This window comes from Sorex fumeus, unplaced genomic scaffold (assembly GCF_029834395.1).
Source record: "Sorex fumeus unplaced genomic scaffold, SorFum_2.1 ptg000009l, whole genome shotgun sequence".
NCBI classification, from domain to species: Eukaryota; Metazoa; Chordata; class Mammalia; order Eulipotyphla; family Soricidae; genus Sorex; species Sorex fumeus.
In genome coordinates this window covers 22000344-22018758 of record NW_026606066.1, presented here as the reverse complement: position 1 = coordinate 22018758, position 18415 = coordinate 22000344, and the positions used below count along the sequence as shown (strand labels likewise).

The window sequence follows — 18415 nt, the reverse complement described above, 5'->3', positions numbered from 1 at the left end:
ACTTCCCCATGAAGTTATTCAATGATGAGATACAGAGGGCTTTTGTTGTTGTTGCTGCTGCTGTTGTTATTTCAAATTGGAGCACTAATAAGTTGTAGTCCGACTTAGAGGAAAAACTACAAATCCCAGAATGCCATTCTTCTCCCCCGCTAGCCGCTCGAGGCTATATTAACCAATCCCTGCAAAGAGAGTCGTTATCAGCCAATCCTAACGCGCCCTGGATTCCTGAGGAGGCGGGAGGCGGAAGTCGCTCTAGATTTGAAATACAGAAATTGGCGCGTTTACTGAAACTCCGGAGAGTCTTAGTTTTAAGAGAGTCGCCTGGGATCTTCTGTGGGAAAGCGCAGGGGCTCGGAAGAGGTGAGGAAGATGGTACTGACCTGCCTATCTCGAGGAGCCAGTGTGTTTGGGTCGCGGTGTCTGTTTGGGCCGCTGGGTCTCGCGGGCGGTCAGCGGCGAGGCCGAGTGAGATTGTTATCAGCGGACGGGATGTTTGTGGCCCTTCTGGGAAAATTTGAGGCTATTGGATACACTTACAGTAACAGAACTGTGGGGGTGGGCGTAAGGGGCTGTTGTGTTTCAGGACGTTGTTGGACAGAAGACACAAGCCCGGAAGGTCTACGTGACTTATAGCGGTTCAGAAATCTCCCAACTCTGCTTTGTGTTTTGCGCTGACCGGACTGTGGGTAAGAGGGAGATGCAAAGTACACCTTTGGGATTTACCCTGGGCAGAGGCTGAACCCTGGGACCTGCCCACTCGGGCTGAAGTTGGAAGGGACCATAATATAAACGTCTTCCGTCTTAACCTGTGAAGACGCTGCGCTAGGGTAATATTTTCTCCAGGGTTTAGAGGGGCTCGTGCACTAGCACTACTCTCGGATCCCTATCCCCAACTCTGGCTGCATCTTATCTAGGGTTCAATCCGATGGATTAATTCTGCTCTGAGCGGACCTGGATTTAAGAGTAGTTTGCTAACTATTTTCTAGCAGAAGTCAAACTACCAAAATATACTGCGTTAGAAAGACCAGATTTCAGGAACTTAAAAAAATGTCATGTCGGCGCTTATTGTTTTGTAGCGTTTGCCTTACAAAATGGTAGAGGACGAACTGGCACTATTTGATAAAAGCATAAATGAATTTTGGAATAAATTCAAAAGCACTGCTAATGACACTTCCTGTCTGATGGTGGGACTTAGAGACGCCTACAAGGATTCCTTTAAAGCACTTGCAGGTACCCTAAATTATCATGAAACTTGTTGTTTTTTTGTTACTCCTGTTATTTCAGACTAATTGAAACATCAATTCCACTTTTTCTTTCAGAAAAGCTCAGTGTGAAATTACAAGAAGAAGAACGAATGATTGACACTTTTCTGGAATATCAAAATCGTATGTGACATCCCAAGAGTTAATTTTAAAGACTATACATCTTTATGAAATCTGTCACAAGAGTAAAGCATGTAGTGTGGTTGTACACACATATAATGTGTATTCTATATATAATGAACATTTATTTATCCACATTCTTGGTTAATAAATAGAACATACCATGTTTGCTTTTCTCTTCTCCCATCTTCCAGGACTAGTCTATCAGTATTTTTCTTAGTACTATGTTTTTTTTAAATTTTTTTATTTTTTTTGCTTTTTGGGTCACACCCGGGAATGCACAAGGGTTCTTCCTGGCTCTGCATTCAGGAATCACTCCTGATGGTACTGGGGGGGCCATATGGGATGCTGGGAATCAAACCCAGGTCTGCCGCATGCAAACACCCTCCCCACTGTACTATTGTTCCAGCCTTAGTCCTATGTCTCTCAATGTTATATAAAAGCATCATATAAAAAAATATTCTGTCCTTTTTTTCACTCTGAGTTATACAGACACACCTTAGAGGTATTACACATTCAGTTCCAGACTACTACAATAAAATGTCATCGTGAAACAAGTCACAGTAACTTTGATTTCCATAGCGGTTAGGTTTGCACTGTTTTGCGTATACCTTAAATCATGTGTCATAGAGACATGAAGTAGCATATACTGTTGGAAAAATGGTACTCAGACTTATTCTATGCAGGATTGCTACAAACTTCAAATTTGTAAAAGCAGTGTTTAAGTGCAGTGATAGGAGTTATGCCTCCTGAATTTGTAACATTTATCTATTGTTGATATATAAATGCCTGTATGTTATAAAAACAAATTTATCTTTTTTCCATCAGAACTTCCAGCATGGGGTTTTAAAAGATGGAAGTCTGGAGGTAGTATTAGTGCTCTGACAGTTTTTCTTCTTGTATTTATACTACTGTTTTTGTCTCCTCATTTCTTACCATTTTCCCGTGTACCCAGAGTTAATCATAGCTTTTATTGAATTTTCATAGAGACTAAAGATTTGTGGCCACCAGCCAAATTCTACTGAGGATATTTAGTGGTATAGTGCTTTTAAACACAAACTAGAGTCCTTTTGAGAGGACATGTGTTGCTTAATTTATCACAGTACCAGTAGTTTGTTTTGTTCTGCATTGCCTTATTCACTTTATTCATTGCCTTTTCTTCTGCATGTTACTAAGCAGTAAGGAAAATGACTTTTGTTTGTGTGTTAAGATTGATATTAAATTTGGGCCCTTTAAACAATCTTGATTTGTAGAATCCCTTGGGAACTAGAAAATTGGTAACTTTATTTTAATTTATGAGTTTCAAAATGTATTCTTTTGAGGGTTACAGTTTTATTTTTTAGGCTTTTTAGATCATATCCCAGGATGCTCAGGAGTTACTCCTGGTTCGGCAGTCAGAAATTACTCCGGTGGCACTAGGGGTACCATATGGGATGCTGATGCTGATGTTGATGCTGGGGATTGAAATCAGGTTGATTGCATGCAAGGCAAATGCCCTACAAGCTGTATTATTACTCCAGCCCCCCCACCCCCCAGAGGTTATAGTTTTAAATCGCCTAAAAGCATTATTCCAGTAGCTGCCTTCACAGGGGAATGAGTGCTTAGTGAACATAGAATCTCTAGAGTTTTATTTTTCCGGTGAGGATTGTAGAATATTTAACAGCTAACAATTTATCTTATAATTCGTGTGTCAGGTCCTGTTCTAAGCTCTTTGAACTTGTTTAATAATCAGGACAAGCCTTGGAATATATTTTCAATGTTTTAATCCTACCCTATGAATAAGGACATAGTCATAGAGCTGGTCAAGTAATCTGTTCATGGTTAAATAGCTGGTAATCAGCAGAAACAGGATTTGACTATTCTGCCTCTATTCCAGTCTGGATTATACCACACTCTTCTGGGGAAAGGTTGTGGATCTTCTTTGGATCCAATGCTCTATTTTAGAAGAGGAAACTCTGTAGTCAAGCATCATAAACATGAGAGCTTGTTGAATTCTGAGCTAACTAGGATATTGTGTGGATGGGGAGTAGCAAAGAATTTGGTGGTAAGATGATGTAGTACATTATGTGTTGAGCATCAGTGTCAGGTATAGGATAATTCCCTATTCTGTTAGGATAATAGCCCCCGGTTTTAGACTGTAGGTTAATGATGATACATTTATTAGGTAATGAATTAGAGCACAAGTATGTTTTCGGGCATGGAAGGGAAGTGTAGACGGGTTCAGTGTTAATGTGTTGAGTAAATTTGTGGAAATTGTGCTGTGTGTCTTGCAATAAAAGATAATGTGTTAGACAGGACAAAGCCTTCTGAAGGAAAGTGGTTTGGCTGAAGAGAGATTTGGGAGTTTTCAGTGTACATGGAATTTGTGCTTTGGGACTTGAAGCTGTGGAAGAATGTGTAGTGTGAAAAAGACAAAGCCTAGTAGATTAGTCAGCATTTACTGAGTTTTTTTAAATTTGTTTTTTGTTTGTTTGATACAAGGATCACCTATGTTCTCAGCATTAAATCCCTGAGTCTTTATTACCTGAACTAAACTATTAATCGCTGAAGCTATATTAGGTTTTTACTATATTACCAGGTATTCTGTTAAATTCTTTATGTACATACCTCTTTAATCCTCATAAATTGTTCTTCAAAGCAGATCTCATTATTTCCATTTTCTTGATACGATTATCAGTTCAGGTGATTCTTCTCAGATCATCAGATGACTCAGGAGGAATTATTCCTCATGATATTACTTTGAAATGGAAAGGGTAAACAGGATTAGCAACTGAAGAACAGTGAAAGAGAGATGGTCAAAGAAACTAGGAGAGTAAAGAACTAACACAGCATTATCAACACTGGCTCACAGCTAAGTCCAATATAGTCAACGCTAAAAGGCTCTCTGAATTTAGTCATGTGAGGAGAATGGAGACCAATTTTAATGGAATGTTAAAGACAGAGGTCTCAATAGAATTAAAAGATGAAGTAGTGTAGAATGCTTTCAAGAGATTTAAATGAAAGATTACAGCCATGTGTGGGAACTGAGTGCTTTATTTTTTTAAGTTCCACGAAGTCAAACATTTTATTTATTCATTTTGTTCAATATTGCCCCTTTCAGCACTCAAAACATTGATAAAAGCGTAGTTTAATGCAGTTACCATTTGCCACTATAAAGCAAATGTACCTCATCAGCAAAAATTGGGGCTGGAGCAATAGCACAGCGGGTTGGGCGTTTGCCTTGCACACAGCCAACTCAGGTTCGATTCCCAGCATCCCATATTGTCCCCTGAGCACCATCAGGAGTAATTCCTGAGTACAGAGCCAGAACTAGCCCCCGTACATTGCCGGGTGTTAAAGAAAAAAAAAATTGCCTGAAAGTTTAGGGAAAATTGACTCAGAGACTATGATTTGTTTCTTGATTGTCTACTTGTATGTGTGTTTTTGTTTGTTTTATTTTTATTTTATTTATTTTTGCTTTTAAAAGAAAAGAGCCCAGCAGAACTCTTCGGCTCCTGTTTTATTATTATTTTTTTTAAGTGACATGCAAGATTGCTTAGGAGTTACTCTCAGCTCTGTGCTTGTGATCCGGGAGCTCCGGATCCATTGGTGATCTCTGTGCTCCGGATCCAGAGGTGATCTCGGGACCGTGTGGTGCTGAAGATTGAACTCAGGCCTCCTACACATAAAGCATTGAACTCCTGCCTATTTCACTCTTTTTAGCCCCAGACCAAGTTTTTAAATCTACTCTATTATTTACATCATTAATAATCTGGACAAGTAATCTAATAATTTGTAATGACATGGTCAAAGTACATTAACATGAAGGGAGATCAAGCAGGACCATTACACTCAGAGGCAAATTTATACATTCTAGGAATGCCCTTAGGAACAGGGAGTACATTTTTTAAGTGAAGTGTACTTCCAGGTCCCAGGGATTGAGTACCTTGATTGAGCTTTTCCTTCCCTTTCAGGCTATCCAGTGTAAAACGAACATGATTATTTAGTGCAGGAAAAGCCTGAGATGGAAAGTAAGTGTTGAGAAAGGAAAGAGGGTTATTAGGAAAACAGTAATCTAGATAGTTTGTGACTGAAGAAGAAGCCAAATCATGGTCTGATTTCTACTTCTTAACCTGAATCAGTATTCTCATTTTAGCAAGTATTTGTTTCATCTTTGTTTTCGTAAACAAATATAAAAGAATAGAATTTTTTTCTTTTGGATACTTTACAAATTTTGAATCATTAAATGCATGCCAATGAAGACACTGTTTATTAAATCTTAATGAAAGTCATTATTTTGGTCTTACAAACATGTCAGAAAGGAAAGCATATAGAGTGTGCTAATACTTTGTGCTTCCTACAGAGATCAGCAAGCAAAATAAAGTCATTCAAGAGAAAAAAGATAACTTACTAAAGTTGATTGGTGAAGTTAAAAGCAAAAGGCAGGATTTGGAAGTAATGACTGCAAACATTAAGGATCTTAAGGAGGAATATGCTCGGAAGAAGGAAAGTAAGTTTCAGCTGTACACATACTTAAAACATTACCTTAAATTTTGAAATGCTGATGAACCACAATGGCTATGTATATCTTGCTTTCCCTCCAGTATATTACCAGAAATGAATGGCAAACCTCAGAGGTGTTGCCGACTATGCACTCATTTCTATAAGGTGTCTGTTAAAGTGAGCAAAGTGGATTTTATTTTTTATTTTATTTGAAGGTCCTTTTGATTTCTATTATAACTAGATTAATAATGACATTCCTATGGGAGTTTAATTTAGCATTGTGTGAGACACTTTTGCTCAAGAAGACTTGCCTGTGAGACACTGTGGTGTACATAAATTATGCAGCACATTTATTGATTGCATGTTCTCAGCCAGGAACTCTTGAGTACAGTCTTTATACAGCAAAGTCTCTTTGTCTAAAAACTTTCATATTCAAATGAGTGCTTCCTTTAGAAAGAAGGCTCCTGTGCCTACCAAGCGATAATCAATTCCCAAATCTCTTGAAAGCAGCAGCTTGATTTGTTAATACTTTCTCTTACACAGTTTGTGTGTACTTCTGCATTTTCTCATCTGCTATGTTTTAAGGAATATTGTGCTAACTTTGGAAAAATTCTAAGGTAGAATCAATAAGATACATTTATTTCTTGAGAAATAATTATGTTTAAAGGAGTAGAATGTTTTTTCAGCAAAGCAGTTAGTTTATTGTTGACTAACCCAAATAATCAAAACAGGAGGAGGTCTTTTAATTTCTCAGCTAGCTGTGCAGATCCTTAGTCTACTCATTAATGCCTCTGCATAATAAAACAAAGCAAAATGGATTCCTCTCACTACTTCTACATATTTTTTATGCAGTTTTTCCTTCCAGCTTGAATGAACAGGAGCCCTTTTTGGCTAATTGGTAGAGATAGACACTGAATATACATAAGCAGATTTGTTTGCCTGACATTTTAAAAATTTGTTTTCAAGGTTTTCAAAAATCTTGTAATTATTGGAGTGTTTGAAATCTTTGATTCTACATGTCTGTGTGTTTAAATTATAGCTATTTCCAATGCTAACAAGGCTAATGAAGAGAGGTTGAAAAGGCTGCAGAAGTCCGCAGACTTGTATAAAGATCGACTTGGATTAGAAATTCGAAAAATTTCTGGTAAGTCTATTAACATAAATAAATCGGAGGACATTTAAAAAGTGTATTTTTGTTTAATACAGGAGAATCGGGGTTGAAGGGCTTGGAGGGGGTGGGGGGAAGGAGGGCTAGTTAGGCTGTTGCCAGTATGTGTACCCCAGATTGAACCTAGGCCTTGAGTATAAAAGCCTGGGCTCTACTATTCAGGCACATCCCCACCCCTCAAGAGAATTTTTAAAGTATTTTCAACTAAAAGAATGACTTTTATTAAATTTTTAGAAAATGGAAAAAAGTTATAAAAAGTTTATGATCTCAACAATAATTATTGATGCCTTTAGCACAGTGGGTAGGGCATTTGCCTTGCACGTGGCCGACCTACGTTCAATTCCTCCGCCCTTCTCAGAAAGCCCGGCAAGCTACCGAGAGTATCTTGCCTGCACGGCAAATCCTGGCAAGCTTCCCGTGACATATTCAACATGCCAAAAACAGTAACAATAAGTCTCACAATGGAGACGTTACTGGTGCCTGCTCGAGCAAATTGATGAACAATGGGAGGACAGTGCAGTGCAGTGCTTGTTATTTATCATTCAGCATTTTAATTAACTTACTTTTGGAATGTTGCCAACATGCCAATACTTCTTGTTTCTTATTTTTAATTAGCATTCTGTGAATAGCATTTCTGTAGTTGCTAAGCGTTCAATGGTAATTTTTAAATGGTGGTATAATTATTCATTCCATTAATGTATCACAATTTATTTAGTTTCTTGTCTATTAATTAATACACGTATTCCTTCTAACTTGACATTTGAATTCTGCCAGTTTTTCAGTGTTAGAAATATTGGAGTGAGCATGAATTTCTCCACTTCTTTTTGTATGATTACCATGAAATTCCCAGAGATAAATTAAGAGTTAAGGCATACAAATACTTTTATGACCATTATGTATATGTGCAGCAATTTACAACACTGCCACTATATCTATGTGTGCCAATTCTCAACAGTACAGCTGTAGCAATACCAGTTTATAGCACTACCACTCTAGGAGGCTCCAAAGTGGCCATCAAATTTGATGATTTAGTAGGACTTCTAGGACTCAACAAATGCCAAGATTTATTGTAGTGTAAAGATACAAAGCAATATTACCAGCCTCTGCCCCCCACCCCACCAAATAGATGGCACATACAGCAAAATTCAGAGCATTGTTTTCGAAACTAAGTGGTGCCCCCACCCCCCACCCCCCGCATTGGGGGGAGAGGGAGGTCTAGAATGATATAAGGTTGTGGTAGCCTCAGATATAATTGGGGCTTCTTTGGTATGTTGACTTAAAGAAGGTAGGTTTTCAGGGATGCTGAGAAATTTTTCTTGCTTTTTTTCTGAAAAGGTGGTTATAGGCCAAATAAATTTGGGGACATTTAGAATGGAAACAGTATTTTTAGGCATGAATTTTCAAGAATCCTAATCCCCTAGAATTACAAAGAATATGTTCATTGTCTTCCATATTGAATTATGTCGATTCTGCTCTACCCGGGAAACTCTTTAGAAGGTCTAGAAGCTTTGACTGGTTCTCCCTGGATTGCATCTCTTGCACCTTTCTCCTTTACTGACTTACTCTCCTTTGTATGCAGTAAATCAGAGCCCCGAGTATATCCATGTTTCATTCTATAAGTCCTCCCGTGAATCTTCAAACCCAGGGTGGTTTTGAGGCTTCTACAGAGGAGCAAACTTACAAGTGAACCTTTTATAGATAACTGTCTCCTATACAAATTGTGATTTATTTGTGGCAGTTGACCAGATCATGTTGAAACCTCTGATGTTTTTCTTTGGGCTGTAAAGAAATCTCCATTTACCACCAGGTATAGCCCAAAAACAAACCAAAAAGGGTGTCTTTGCTTACTAAAAGGTGGCCATTTGTTTATTAATTTATGTACTTTTCTTTGGTTTCTTTATCCATATACCTGTGGCTCTTACTTTTCAATCAATTGGAATGAATTTTTAGTAAAAAAGTATTAATCTTTTAAAATCCAATTTTACTGATTTACTGTTCATTTACAATACTATTAAGTTTTTGGAATATGTTTTTAAATCTCTATGTGTAGAAGTTTTATCCACCACCAAAATCCCAGGCTATTAAGTACTATTAAAATGACTTTTTTCTTCCATTCCCTTCCTTCTGATAGTCTTATACTTCACAGACTCTATTCACAGAAGCTATTTTTGTTTTGTCTTGGCAGTTTATTTGCTTTGATTATTTATATTCCACGTGAGTGAAGCCATCCAACAATTCCTTGCTTCTGACTTAGTCCACTCAGCATAATCCCCTTAACTGCCATCTAGTGCTAATGCTGTCTTTAAAAGCTTGACTTCTTTATTGAGGATATGGGGGTGGGGGGTGGGAGTATCATACCTGGCTTTGCTCAGAACTTACTCCTGATTTTGTTCTCTGGTGGACTCATATGGGGTACCCAGGTGGATCACGTGCAAGGCAAATGTCTAATTCTCTATACTTGCTCTTTCGCCGGTGATTTCTTTTTTAGTAGATGAGTACTATTTCGCTGTGTGTATACCACAACTTTGTAATCTCTTATAGCAGTTTCTGCCTTTTTGTGGTGTTAGTTTTAAATACTTTAGTCTTTACTCTGAATCTGTATGACATGAGCTTATATGTGATATATGCATACAAGTTCACTTGATCACTTGACTTCCCGTTAATCGTCGATTTGCTCGAGCGGGAGCCAGTAACATCTCCATTTGTCCCTGTCGCGTGCTAGTGTAGCCCAATGGCCTCTGTTCATTCTAGAAACACGAAGAGCCTCAAACCAATCATTCATGATCTTGATGAAGAAGTCTGACCATCTGGTAGGTGGGCAGCCACGTGGTCTTTTGACATCCCGTGGCATCCAGTCGGTAACGGCTCTAATCCATCGGTCATCTCAAATCTCATTACGTGACCAGCCCATCTGATTTTTGACACCTTGGCAAACGAGACAGCATCCCTGATTCTTGATCATCGACAGAGGTCGAAACTCCGGATTCTTTCTCTCATTTGAGTGAAACGTGATACTCCAAGCATAGCTTTTTCAATTCCTCTTTGGGAGACCAGAATAGCGAATAGTTCTCATCCTGTTTGCGTAGGGCCCAGGTCTCTGAGGCATATGTTAATGCAGGAAGAACAGTGGAATCAAAGAGATGTGCCCGGAGCCAGAGGTTCTTCGTCCTCTTAGCTATTTCTTCGACGTTCTTGAAGGCGTCCCAAGCTGCTCTCTTCCTCCTGCAGAGCTCGGGTGCCAGGTCATTTGTCATGTTGACTTCTTGACCTAGGTACACATAGCTGTTGCATTCGGAGATGGTCATTCCGTTGAGAGCAATTGGGGAGTCAGGAACGAGGCTGTTTCTCATAAACATTGCATACAAGTTAGACCTTGCTTTTATGCCCATACAGCTATTCTGTATCTTTTGATTGGTGACCATTCATATTTAACATGATTACTTAGCTGAGGCTTAATTATTGCCATGTTAATTTTTTTTTCTAGTTTTGTGTTTTTGGTGTTTCTGTTTCCCATAGTTTCAACTGCCCATTTCTTATTTTTCCCTCGTGAGTCTGTTTTCCTTGTGTCTCTGCTCTATATTTTTGTTTGTGCTTACCATTAGATTTGAGTCAGTTTATCTGTATTTAGGGAATACTGTTTGGAATTTTGTAGCCTTAATATCTTTAGTGACATGCCCCCTCTGCTTTTGCATTTCCTTTCTTATTTCATTAATGTTTCATTATGTTGGTGTGTATTTGGTTTATCTTGTTGATTGTCTTCACAATTTTTGATTCATTATTTATGAGACTCTTCCTTTCTATATTGTTAAGATTCATTTCAGAGGAATATCTTTTGTGTCCTTTTGTAACTGAATGTAGCCTTTTATTTATTTTGTTTTTCTAGTAGGAGAAACTGCTACTCTGGGTTTGAAGATTTTTTTTTCAGAGCTGTGAATTTATGAGTAAAGAGGGGTCAATGTGTTGTTGGCAAAGTTCTGCTAATTGCTGCCCGTACTTGGGAGACACAGTGCCCAGTATAACGTCCCTCACTGTCTCCTCTTCTCTGAGACCAACCTGTGCTCTCTCTCAGCTTAATGACTGATCTTAGATCCTTTTTTCTTTCCCTAGGCCCAGCCCATGTGTTTGCTGGGATCCTGGAGAATCTGATGTCTTCCAAAGTCCCTTCCCATGCCTGGTTTGCAGTTTCTACTGCACCAGCTCCTACCACTTTTATCTCCACAGCAGCAAGAGCTTGTCCACTTTCTCCTGAGCTTGCCCAAACCCGTGGGCTTTTAGCCGCTCCCCGACAAAAATGCAGGGTCTTAGATTGCTCAGAAGTTCCCTGGTGACAGATAAACTGGTGCAAGTCATATGAGGGATCTGTTCCTTCTGTGATCTGTTCCTTTGTGATTTGAGGGTATGCAGTTAAATAGAGGAAATGATAAGGTTCAACATGAACTCTTAGTTTATATTCTCTGTCATCTTGAGGTGTTTTCTTGTTCAGTTTTGTTTCAAAACTCATTTCAAAGCTTTAAAATTATTTTTGGATTTTAAAATAGAAATTTGCATAACCCTGAAAGCTAGGAAATACTGTTTTTAAAAGAGACAACCCAAATTAAACCCTTCATTTTCCCTAACTGAATATTTTATGAAATCGGTTTTACTTTGGCAAACATCCTTCTCATTACTATTAAGTCTATAAAAGAATCTGTATGAAAATAGTAATCTGTAAAACATTTAGACATAATTGTTTCATTTTGAATTTGAATGTAAGACAAAATTCTCTTAAAGTTTCTGAAAATTTCTTTGCGTAATTAAAAGATTTTTGTATTTTCTAATTTTTTCAAAAAGTTGCATGTGAATTTCTACTTTGTGGCAGCCATCTTGAATTTCTACCAGTTATTTATATTCCTTTGGGAGAGATCTTTTGGAAAATAGACTTTAAGTCCAGATAGTTGTATCAAAAAGATCAAATTAAATTCGACAATATAATTTAATTGTGATAAAAATACATGAAAGAATTTTTCATTTTACCTTTCTATTATATAATTCAGTGGTGTCTGTTACATTGCAGTGTTATGGAACCATTATTACTATTTCTAAAATTTTCCAGCACTACAAACTTTTTGTTCCTTAAACAATAACTCAGCATTCTTTCTTTTCAGTCCCTGATTACTTCAAACCTACTTTGTATCTTTATGAATTTTCCTGTTCTCATTTAAGTGGAACCAATATTGATTCTTTGTGTCTCACTTTTTCACTTACCACACTGTTTTCTAGGTTCATCCAAATGGTTACATGTATCAGAACTTCATTTCTTTTAATGACTGAGTAATTTTCAGTGTTTATATGACTACCAGATTTTGTTTAATCATTCATCTGTGAGTAGACAGTGGTTTATTCTTTTTGGCTGCTGTGAAATAATATAACTTTGAACATTGATAAACAGTTATCTATTTGAGTCTATTTTAATTTAAGCTTTGAGTGGAATGAATACATTTAGGAATGGTATTACAATTCCCAAACTGTTTTCTACAGCAACTGAGTCATCTTACATTTTTACCACCGTAGAGTGACAGAGCCAATTTCTCCATGTCTTTGTCAAAACTCTTCTTTTTAAATTATAACATTCTAATTTGTGTAAAATAACATCTCATTGTAATTTTGGTTTATACTTCCCTAGGGGCTGGAGCGATAGCAGAGCGGGTAGGGTGTTTGCGTTACACACTGGGCCGACCCAGGTTTGATTCCTCCACCCCTCTCAGAGAGCCCGGCAAGCTACCCCAAGTATCTCGCACAGCAAAGCCTGGCAAGCTCCCTGTGACGTATTCGATATGCCAAACACAGTAACAAGTGTCACAATGGAGACGTTATTGGGCCTGCTCAAGTAGATCGATGAACAATGGAAGGACAGTGCTACTTCCCTAGTGATAGTAATCAGTGATGATAAGCGTCTTTTTATGTGCTTTTTTGGGGGTCCATTTGTGAATATTTCAGTATGTTGTCGAAATGTCTGATTGGACCTTATCCATTTTGAAATGGGTAATTTTTCTTTATGTTCCGTTGTAGGAGTTCCTTATATAGGCTACCTATTAAACTCAAGATATGTGACTTATGGAGGTGCGGAATGGGGGTGGGACTAGCCTGGGAATCAAGCATTCATGACCACAGATACATGATATGAGAATATTTTCTTCCATTCTGTGGGTTGAATTTTTATTTCTCTAAAGTTCTTTGAATAATACTCTTTTTTATTCTGATGGAGTTCTAGTTTGTCTTTTTCTTCCTGGTGTCACATTTAACCCATAATACATTTGGCGGGGGGGGGGGGGGGTTCCTCCCTGGCATTTGGGTGGAGGGGCAGCCGCAAGGGCCATTTATAGAGCAGCAGCCTCTGAGTTCAGTGCCTGGACTCAGCCATTCAGTGCTGCTCCATTCCAGCTCTGAGGGGCCATGTAGTGCCAGGATGGGATCTAAGACCTTGTGTAGGCCAGGCATGAGCTCCTCTACCCCATTGAGCTTCTCCTTGGCCCCATAATAGATTTTATTTATTCTCTTTTATTTATTTTGGTTTGGGGGCACATCCAGTGATGCTCACCTGCTATCACTAGCTCTGCACTCAGGAATTACTTCCACTCAGGGAATCATGGGGTGCCAGCAATCAGATCCAGGTTGCCTACATGCAAGGCAATCCTTATGTGTTGTTCTTCACTCAGTCCCATTATTTTACTTAATGTTTGGGTTTTTGGGCCACACCTGACTGTGTTCAGGGTATATTCCTGGCTCTGTAAGGATCTTTCCTATTAGGGCTTAGGGGAATGTATGTGGGGCTGGAAATTGAGCCCAAGAAGGCTGAATGCAGGACAGGCACCTTACCTGCCTGATCTATCTGGCCCTGCAATAAATTTTTAAACTCATTATAACATGTACATATGGGGACATGAGTTTAATGAATATATTATCCTTAACAGTGTAGGGGTAGACTAGGAATAGAAAGGAATAGAAAGAAGGTTGATCCTTACTGAAAGTTTTGGTATAATAAAACAATCTCATGCTAATAATCTCTTTTTTTTTAGGTGATAAGCTACAGTTTATATTTACTAATATTGACCCGAAGCATCCTGAGAGCCCATTTATGTTTTCCCTACGCTTAAATGAAGAAAGGGATTATGAAGGTAAGGCATTTGGAATTATCTCAAAATGTTATTTGACTCAGATTATGGAGAAAAATAATAGTCCTACCAACTGTTGCATTCTTCTCCAGTCTTTTTGAGGATGTTGTCTTCTAAGGCAAGAGTGAGTGTAGTTTTGATATCTTGATATATCGATGTTTTGATATATAAATAGTATCAAAGGACATTCAGGTTTCTTCACTTCATGACACCTCAGTGCTGGTGACTGAAAAGTGTGCAAGACCAAGATCACTGCTTTTAAGAGTAGATTTTCCTTTGGAGAACTTAAAATGAAGCTAACGGTGGGGCTGGAGAGATAGTCCAGTGGATAGAGTGCTTGCTTTGCACGCATCCACTACAAATTCACTCCCCTCCGTTTCATATGGTACACACCACTCTGTGTGCCCCCACCCCCACAATGAAACTAAAGCTATAAAGGAAGGATATTATTGCTAAGTTTGAAGGTCATGACATCCAAGTAGATGAAGTTAAAATCATCAGTATATGATTTTAATTTTCTCAAAAAAGAAATTTTAAACATACAGTACAGAAAATCCCACATGTTGATAATTTACCTTACTTATTCTGTATTCTGTCACAAGTCAAAGGCCTTTGATTTATGGGAAATTATATATAATTGGTAATAGAGTGAACAAAATGGAAATTTTTTTTCCATTTTGAACAGAATGAAAATATATTTTATCTCAGTGATTCTTATACCCCTTTTAAAGTAGTGCTTAATTTATTGAAATTCTGAGAAATGGTTCGCATCCGTTTATACCTGTGTTCTCAACATAAAACACTTAAAAGCAGCGACACTGAGACATTCTGAGTTGGTTCCTAATGTGCACCACTGGTTCAATTTCTATTCTAATGGGATTTATATTATAGAAATGTAATTCAGGCACAAATGTCAATTTTTTTTTTTAAGTAAAGCAAGATAGTTTTATTGAAACTTACTTAGAAAGATGTGAGGAGAGAAATAGAAGGAGCATGTGCCCAAGAGAGAACATGGGCTTCTCCAGAGTGGAAAAATGCCACAGATGTAATTTTTGTGTCTCTAGCTGGTTATCTCCTAATTTATTAAGTACTAAGCTTTTTAAAAGGCTAACCCAAAAGCTGCTCTTAGTTTTTCAATTTTCTTTGATTTACTCTTTATTACTACATAGTATTTGATAGTATATTTAGATTGAATCTACAGTACACATTTTGGTCCAAATGATTATCTTTGCTACCCTTTCTTTAACTGTGGGGATATGTTTTCCAGGCATCCTCTGGAAAAGAGCTGTAAGCTTGATAAGGCTGCACAAAGGATGAGATTGATGATAGAGAAAGCAGGATCGTTCCTGTCCTTTATTGCGGACTTGCTCCCACTATACCAAACTGGAACAAGTAGCATCTGGCACAACTACGTGTGGGGGCTGTACTATTGTCTGTTAACTTGAATCTCATTTGATTATTGGCCTTATAGTTTCTGATGTGACCACATTTTCTTAAGACTTCATTCACTTGAGGTGTCTAAAGTGAACGAAAGTCCTGTTGAATAACATTGGTCAGTTCTTTCTCCTCAAGGAGCTTAGGTTTACTGAGTAGCACCCCTCACAATGTTCCTGTACTCCCATTCATCTTTAACTTCTCCTTTGTGCTCTGCTTCCCTTATCTGTCAGTCACTTATTTCCCCTAATCATACCCTGTGACTTGTAAATCAGATTCCTCAGAGGATTCTGGATTTTGTATTTGTAAGTGTAATATTACTTTTCTCTTTCCTTTATGTCCTTTACATTAGAGTTTACATTAGAGCAATGTCCTTTTTGTATAGACACAGGAAGATAGTTGATGCTGTGCTTTTGTTACTTGAGAGTTATTTGACTGAATAATATTTATACCTAGGCATCTGTCATATTTACTCACCTTAAGCCTCAGTTGCCCTTAGTTCTTAGCACCTCAAAAGGAGGGTCCCAGTGAAGGGATTTAATGGATCCTGGGATTTGATGGATCCCGGGCAAGCTGTAAGCTACCCTGGCATCAAAAAGGGACAGATCAAAAACCATAAAACTAGTAATAAGTTAAGAACACAGTTATGTACAAACTCTGTCATGACCTAAAAAGAAGTAACTGGACAAAGACTCTGCTGGGGTTAGGAAGGATTAATCTGGCCTGAGGACTGTAGTCTGGATATATAACAAGGTGTGCCCAGGAGAGCCACCCTTTAAGCTTGGTAAATCTCTCACTGTGTCCATACAAAATGACTAGAAATATTATTTAGAAATAAATTTAAGATGACTGTTTAAATGCATACTGGCTAAGAAAAGGGGAAAGTAATAGCACCTTAGATGGGATCCCACCCTTGTGTAGATCTCCTAGCAGAATGAGATATTGGTTCTTAGTTTGGTGGTTTTGTTTTGTTTTGTTGCCTTTTGGGTCACACTCGAAGATGCACAGGGGTTACTCCTGGCTCTGCACTCAGAAATTGCTCCTGGTGGTGCTAAGGGGACCATATGGGATGCTGGGAATTTAACCCGGGTCAGCCAAGGGCACGGCAAATGCCATACCTGCTGTACTATAGCTCCAGACCCCTTAATTTGGTTCTTAACTAAGGCTGTGAGACAGGGCGCAAGAAAATGGAAATGAGGGGCAGAGGGAGACTCAAATGGGGCACACAGTGAGACTGGAAGATGAGCAGAGAGTAAGACTAAAATATGACAGAGATTGGAATAAACAGCAACTGATCACCAGCTAGCTTGGCTTCTCTGTTTCCTCCTTCATGCCTCTGTTGGTTGCAGAAGCTCACTGGGGTGGGGAGACAGCTCGTGGCCACCCAATGCAGGTGGCACGTGCCCACACATTTTGAACACACAAGTCCAATTGTTACTGAAGTAACACTTCAGGGCTAGAGAGATAGTATAATGGGTAGGACACTTGCCTTACATGTGGCCAACCCATGTTCTATCCCCCAAGGCCTGTCAAGAGTGATCCCTGAGCATAGAGCAGGAATAATCCCTGAGTATCCCTAGGTATGGATCAAAAATAAAAGAAAAGAAAAAAATTTCAATAAGTAAATCCATAATTTTAAGTTATTAATAGTTGGCATTGAAAGTTTTTTTTTTCCTCTATTTTTTCTTTAAATCCAGTGGCCTACAAAAAGAAGTCAGGTCAAAGTTTTGCAGTCAAAAATAAGAAAAAACCCTGACTTAACAGTAAAAAAAAGAAAAAAAACTGAGTAGCTTAAATAGTTGAAATACATAGATCTAAGATGATAAGCAATGACATTCAGCATTCTGTTCTACAGCCCTAAGCTCTTTATTCCCTTGACTACCATCTGTTTAAATTTAAAGTAAGATTGTAGTATTTAAGATAAGAATATTTCGAAATTAAACAAAGTGTCCAATGATAGTTAAGATATGAAAATCAAGTGTTTCTATCACTGTGCTAACTGCATTTTAATAAAATCCAATTGAACTGAAATTGTTCTAATCAGGTGAGAACATCTAATTTAGAAATACTTCTCATCCATAAAAGCATCTCATTCAAATTATCCTTTTTTTCCTTCCAGTGTCAGATAGTGATCCTCACCTTGAGTGCCTAGCAGAGTTTCAAGAGAATGTAAGGAAGACCAACAATTTTTCAGCTTTTCTTGCCAACGTACGAAAAGCTTTTACTGCTCTGGTTTATAATTAATGAATGAGTAGTTTATAAAAACTTTTTTCTTCCCTGTATCTCATTAGAATTCTCATTATCCATTCTATGCTTGTAATTCTTTTCTATTTTTGTAACATTTCTCCTACGTGCCATATCTCTTTAAATTACTTTAATTAAATCTCAGAAAGAAAATTGTACAAAGTGAAATGTGTTCTTTTTTAAATGACAGTAAGTATATATTTTAAATGCTAGGAATGGCTAGTTTGTGGCTAGGATGGAAATGGAGATTTGTACCTCAACTTGTATCACATCACCAAAAGTATCCTGCCCGCATGGCAGAGTCTGGCAAACTTCCCATGTCGTACTCAATATGCCAAATACCAGTAACAATGATGGGTCTCATCCTCCTAATTCTGAAAGAGGATTGAAATGGCTCTTTTAAAATCTCAGGCTAAGAATCTGGAAAAAACCTGAGTGCCCGAGAACAGATGACTGGTTAAAGAAACTTTGGTACATTTACACAGTGGAGTACTATGTAGCTGTTAGAAAAGATGAAGTCATGAAATTTACATACAAGTGGTACTACATGGAAA

At 38.0% G+C, this 18415-nt stretch overlaps 1 protein-coding gene across 1 annotated transcript; it reads left to right on the top strand.

Moving 5' to 3' along the window:
- The first annotated feature begins 1091 nt into the window (after positions 1 to 1091).
- Positions 1092 to 17861, top strand: SPC25 (SPC25 component of NDC80 kinetochore complex). Its single transcript, XM_056110233.1, has 6 exons — positions 1092 to 1230; positions 1320 to 1385; positions 5725 to 5871; positions 6904 to 7008; positions 14088 to 14186; positions 17737 to 17861. The coding sequence occupies exons 1-6, from the start codon at positions 1092 to 1094 to the stop codon at positions 17859 to 17861; spliced, it is 681 nt and encodes a 226-aa protein (XP_055966208.1).
- The last annotated feature ends 554 nt before the right edge of the window (positions 17862 to 18415 follow it).

Coding starts and splice junctions, on each gene's coding strand:
- SPC25 (XM_056110233.1), top strand. CDS start 1,092: ATGGTAGAGGACGAACTGGCACTATTTGATAAAAGCATAAATGAATTT. Junction 5,872..6,903: donor ATATGCTCGGAAGAAGGAAA/GTAAGTTTCAGC, acceptor TTTAAATTATAG/CTATTTCCAATGCTAACAAG. Junction 14,187..17,736: donor TGAAGAAAGGGATTATGAAG/GTAAGGCATTTG, acceptor TTTTCCTTCCAG/TGTCAGATAGTGATCCTCAC.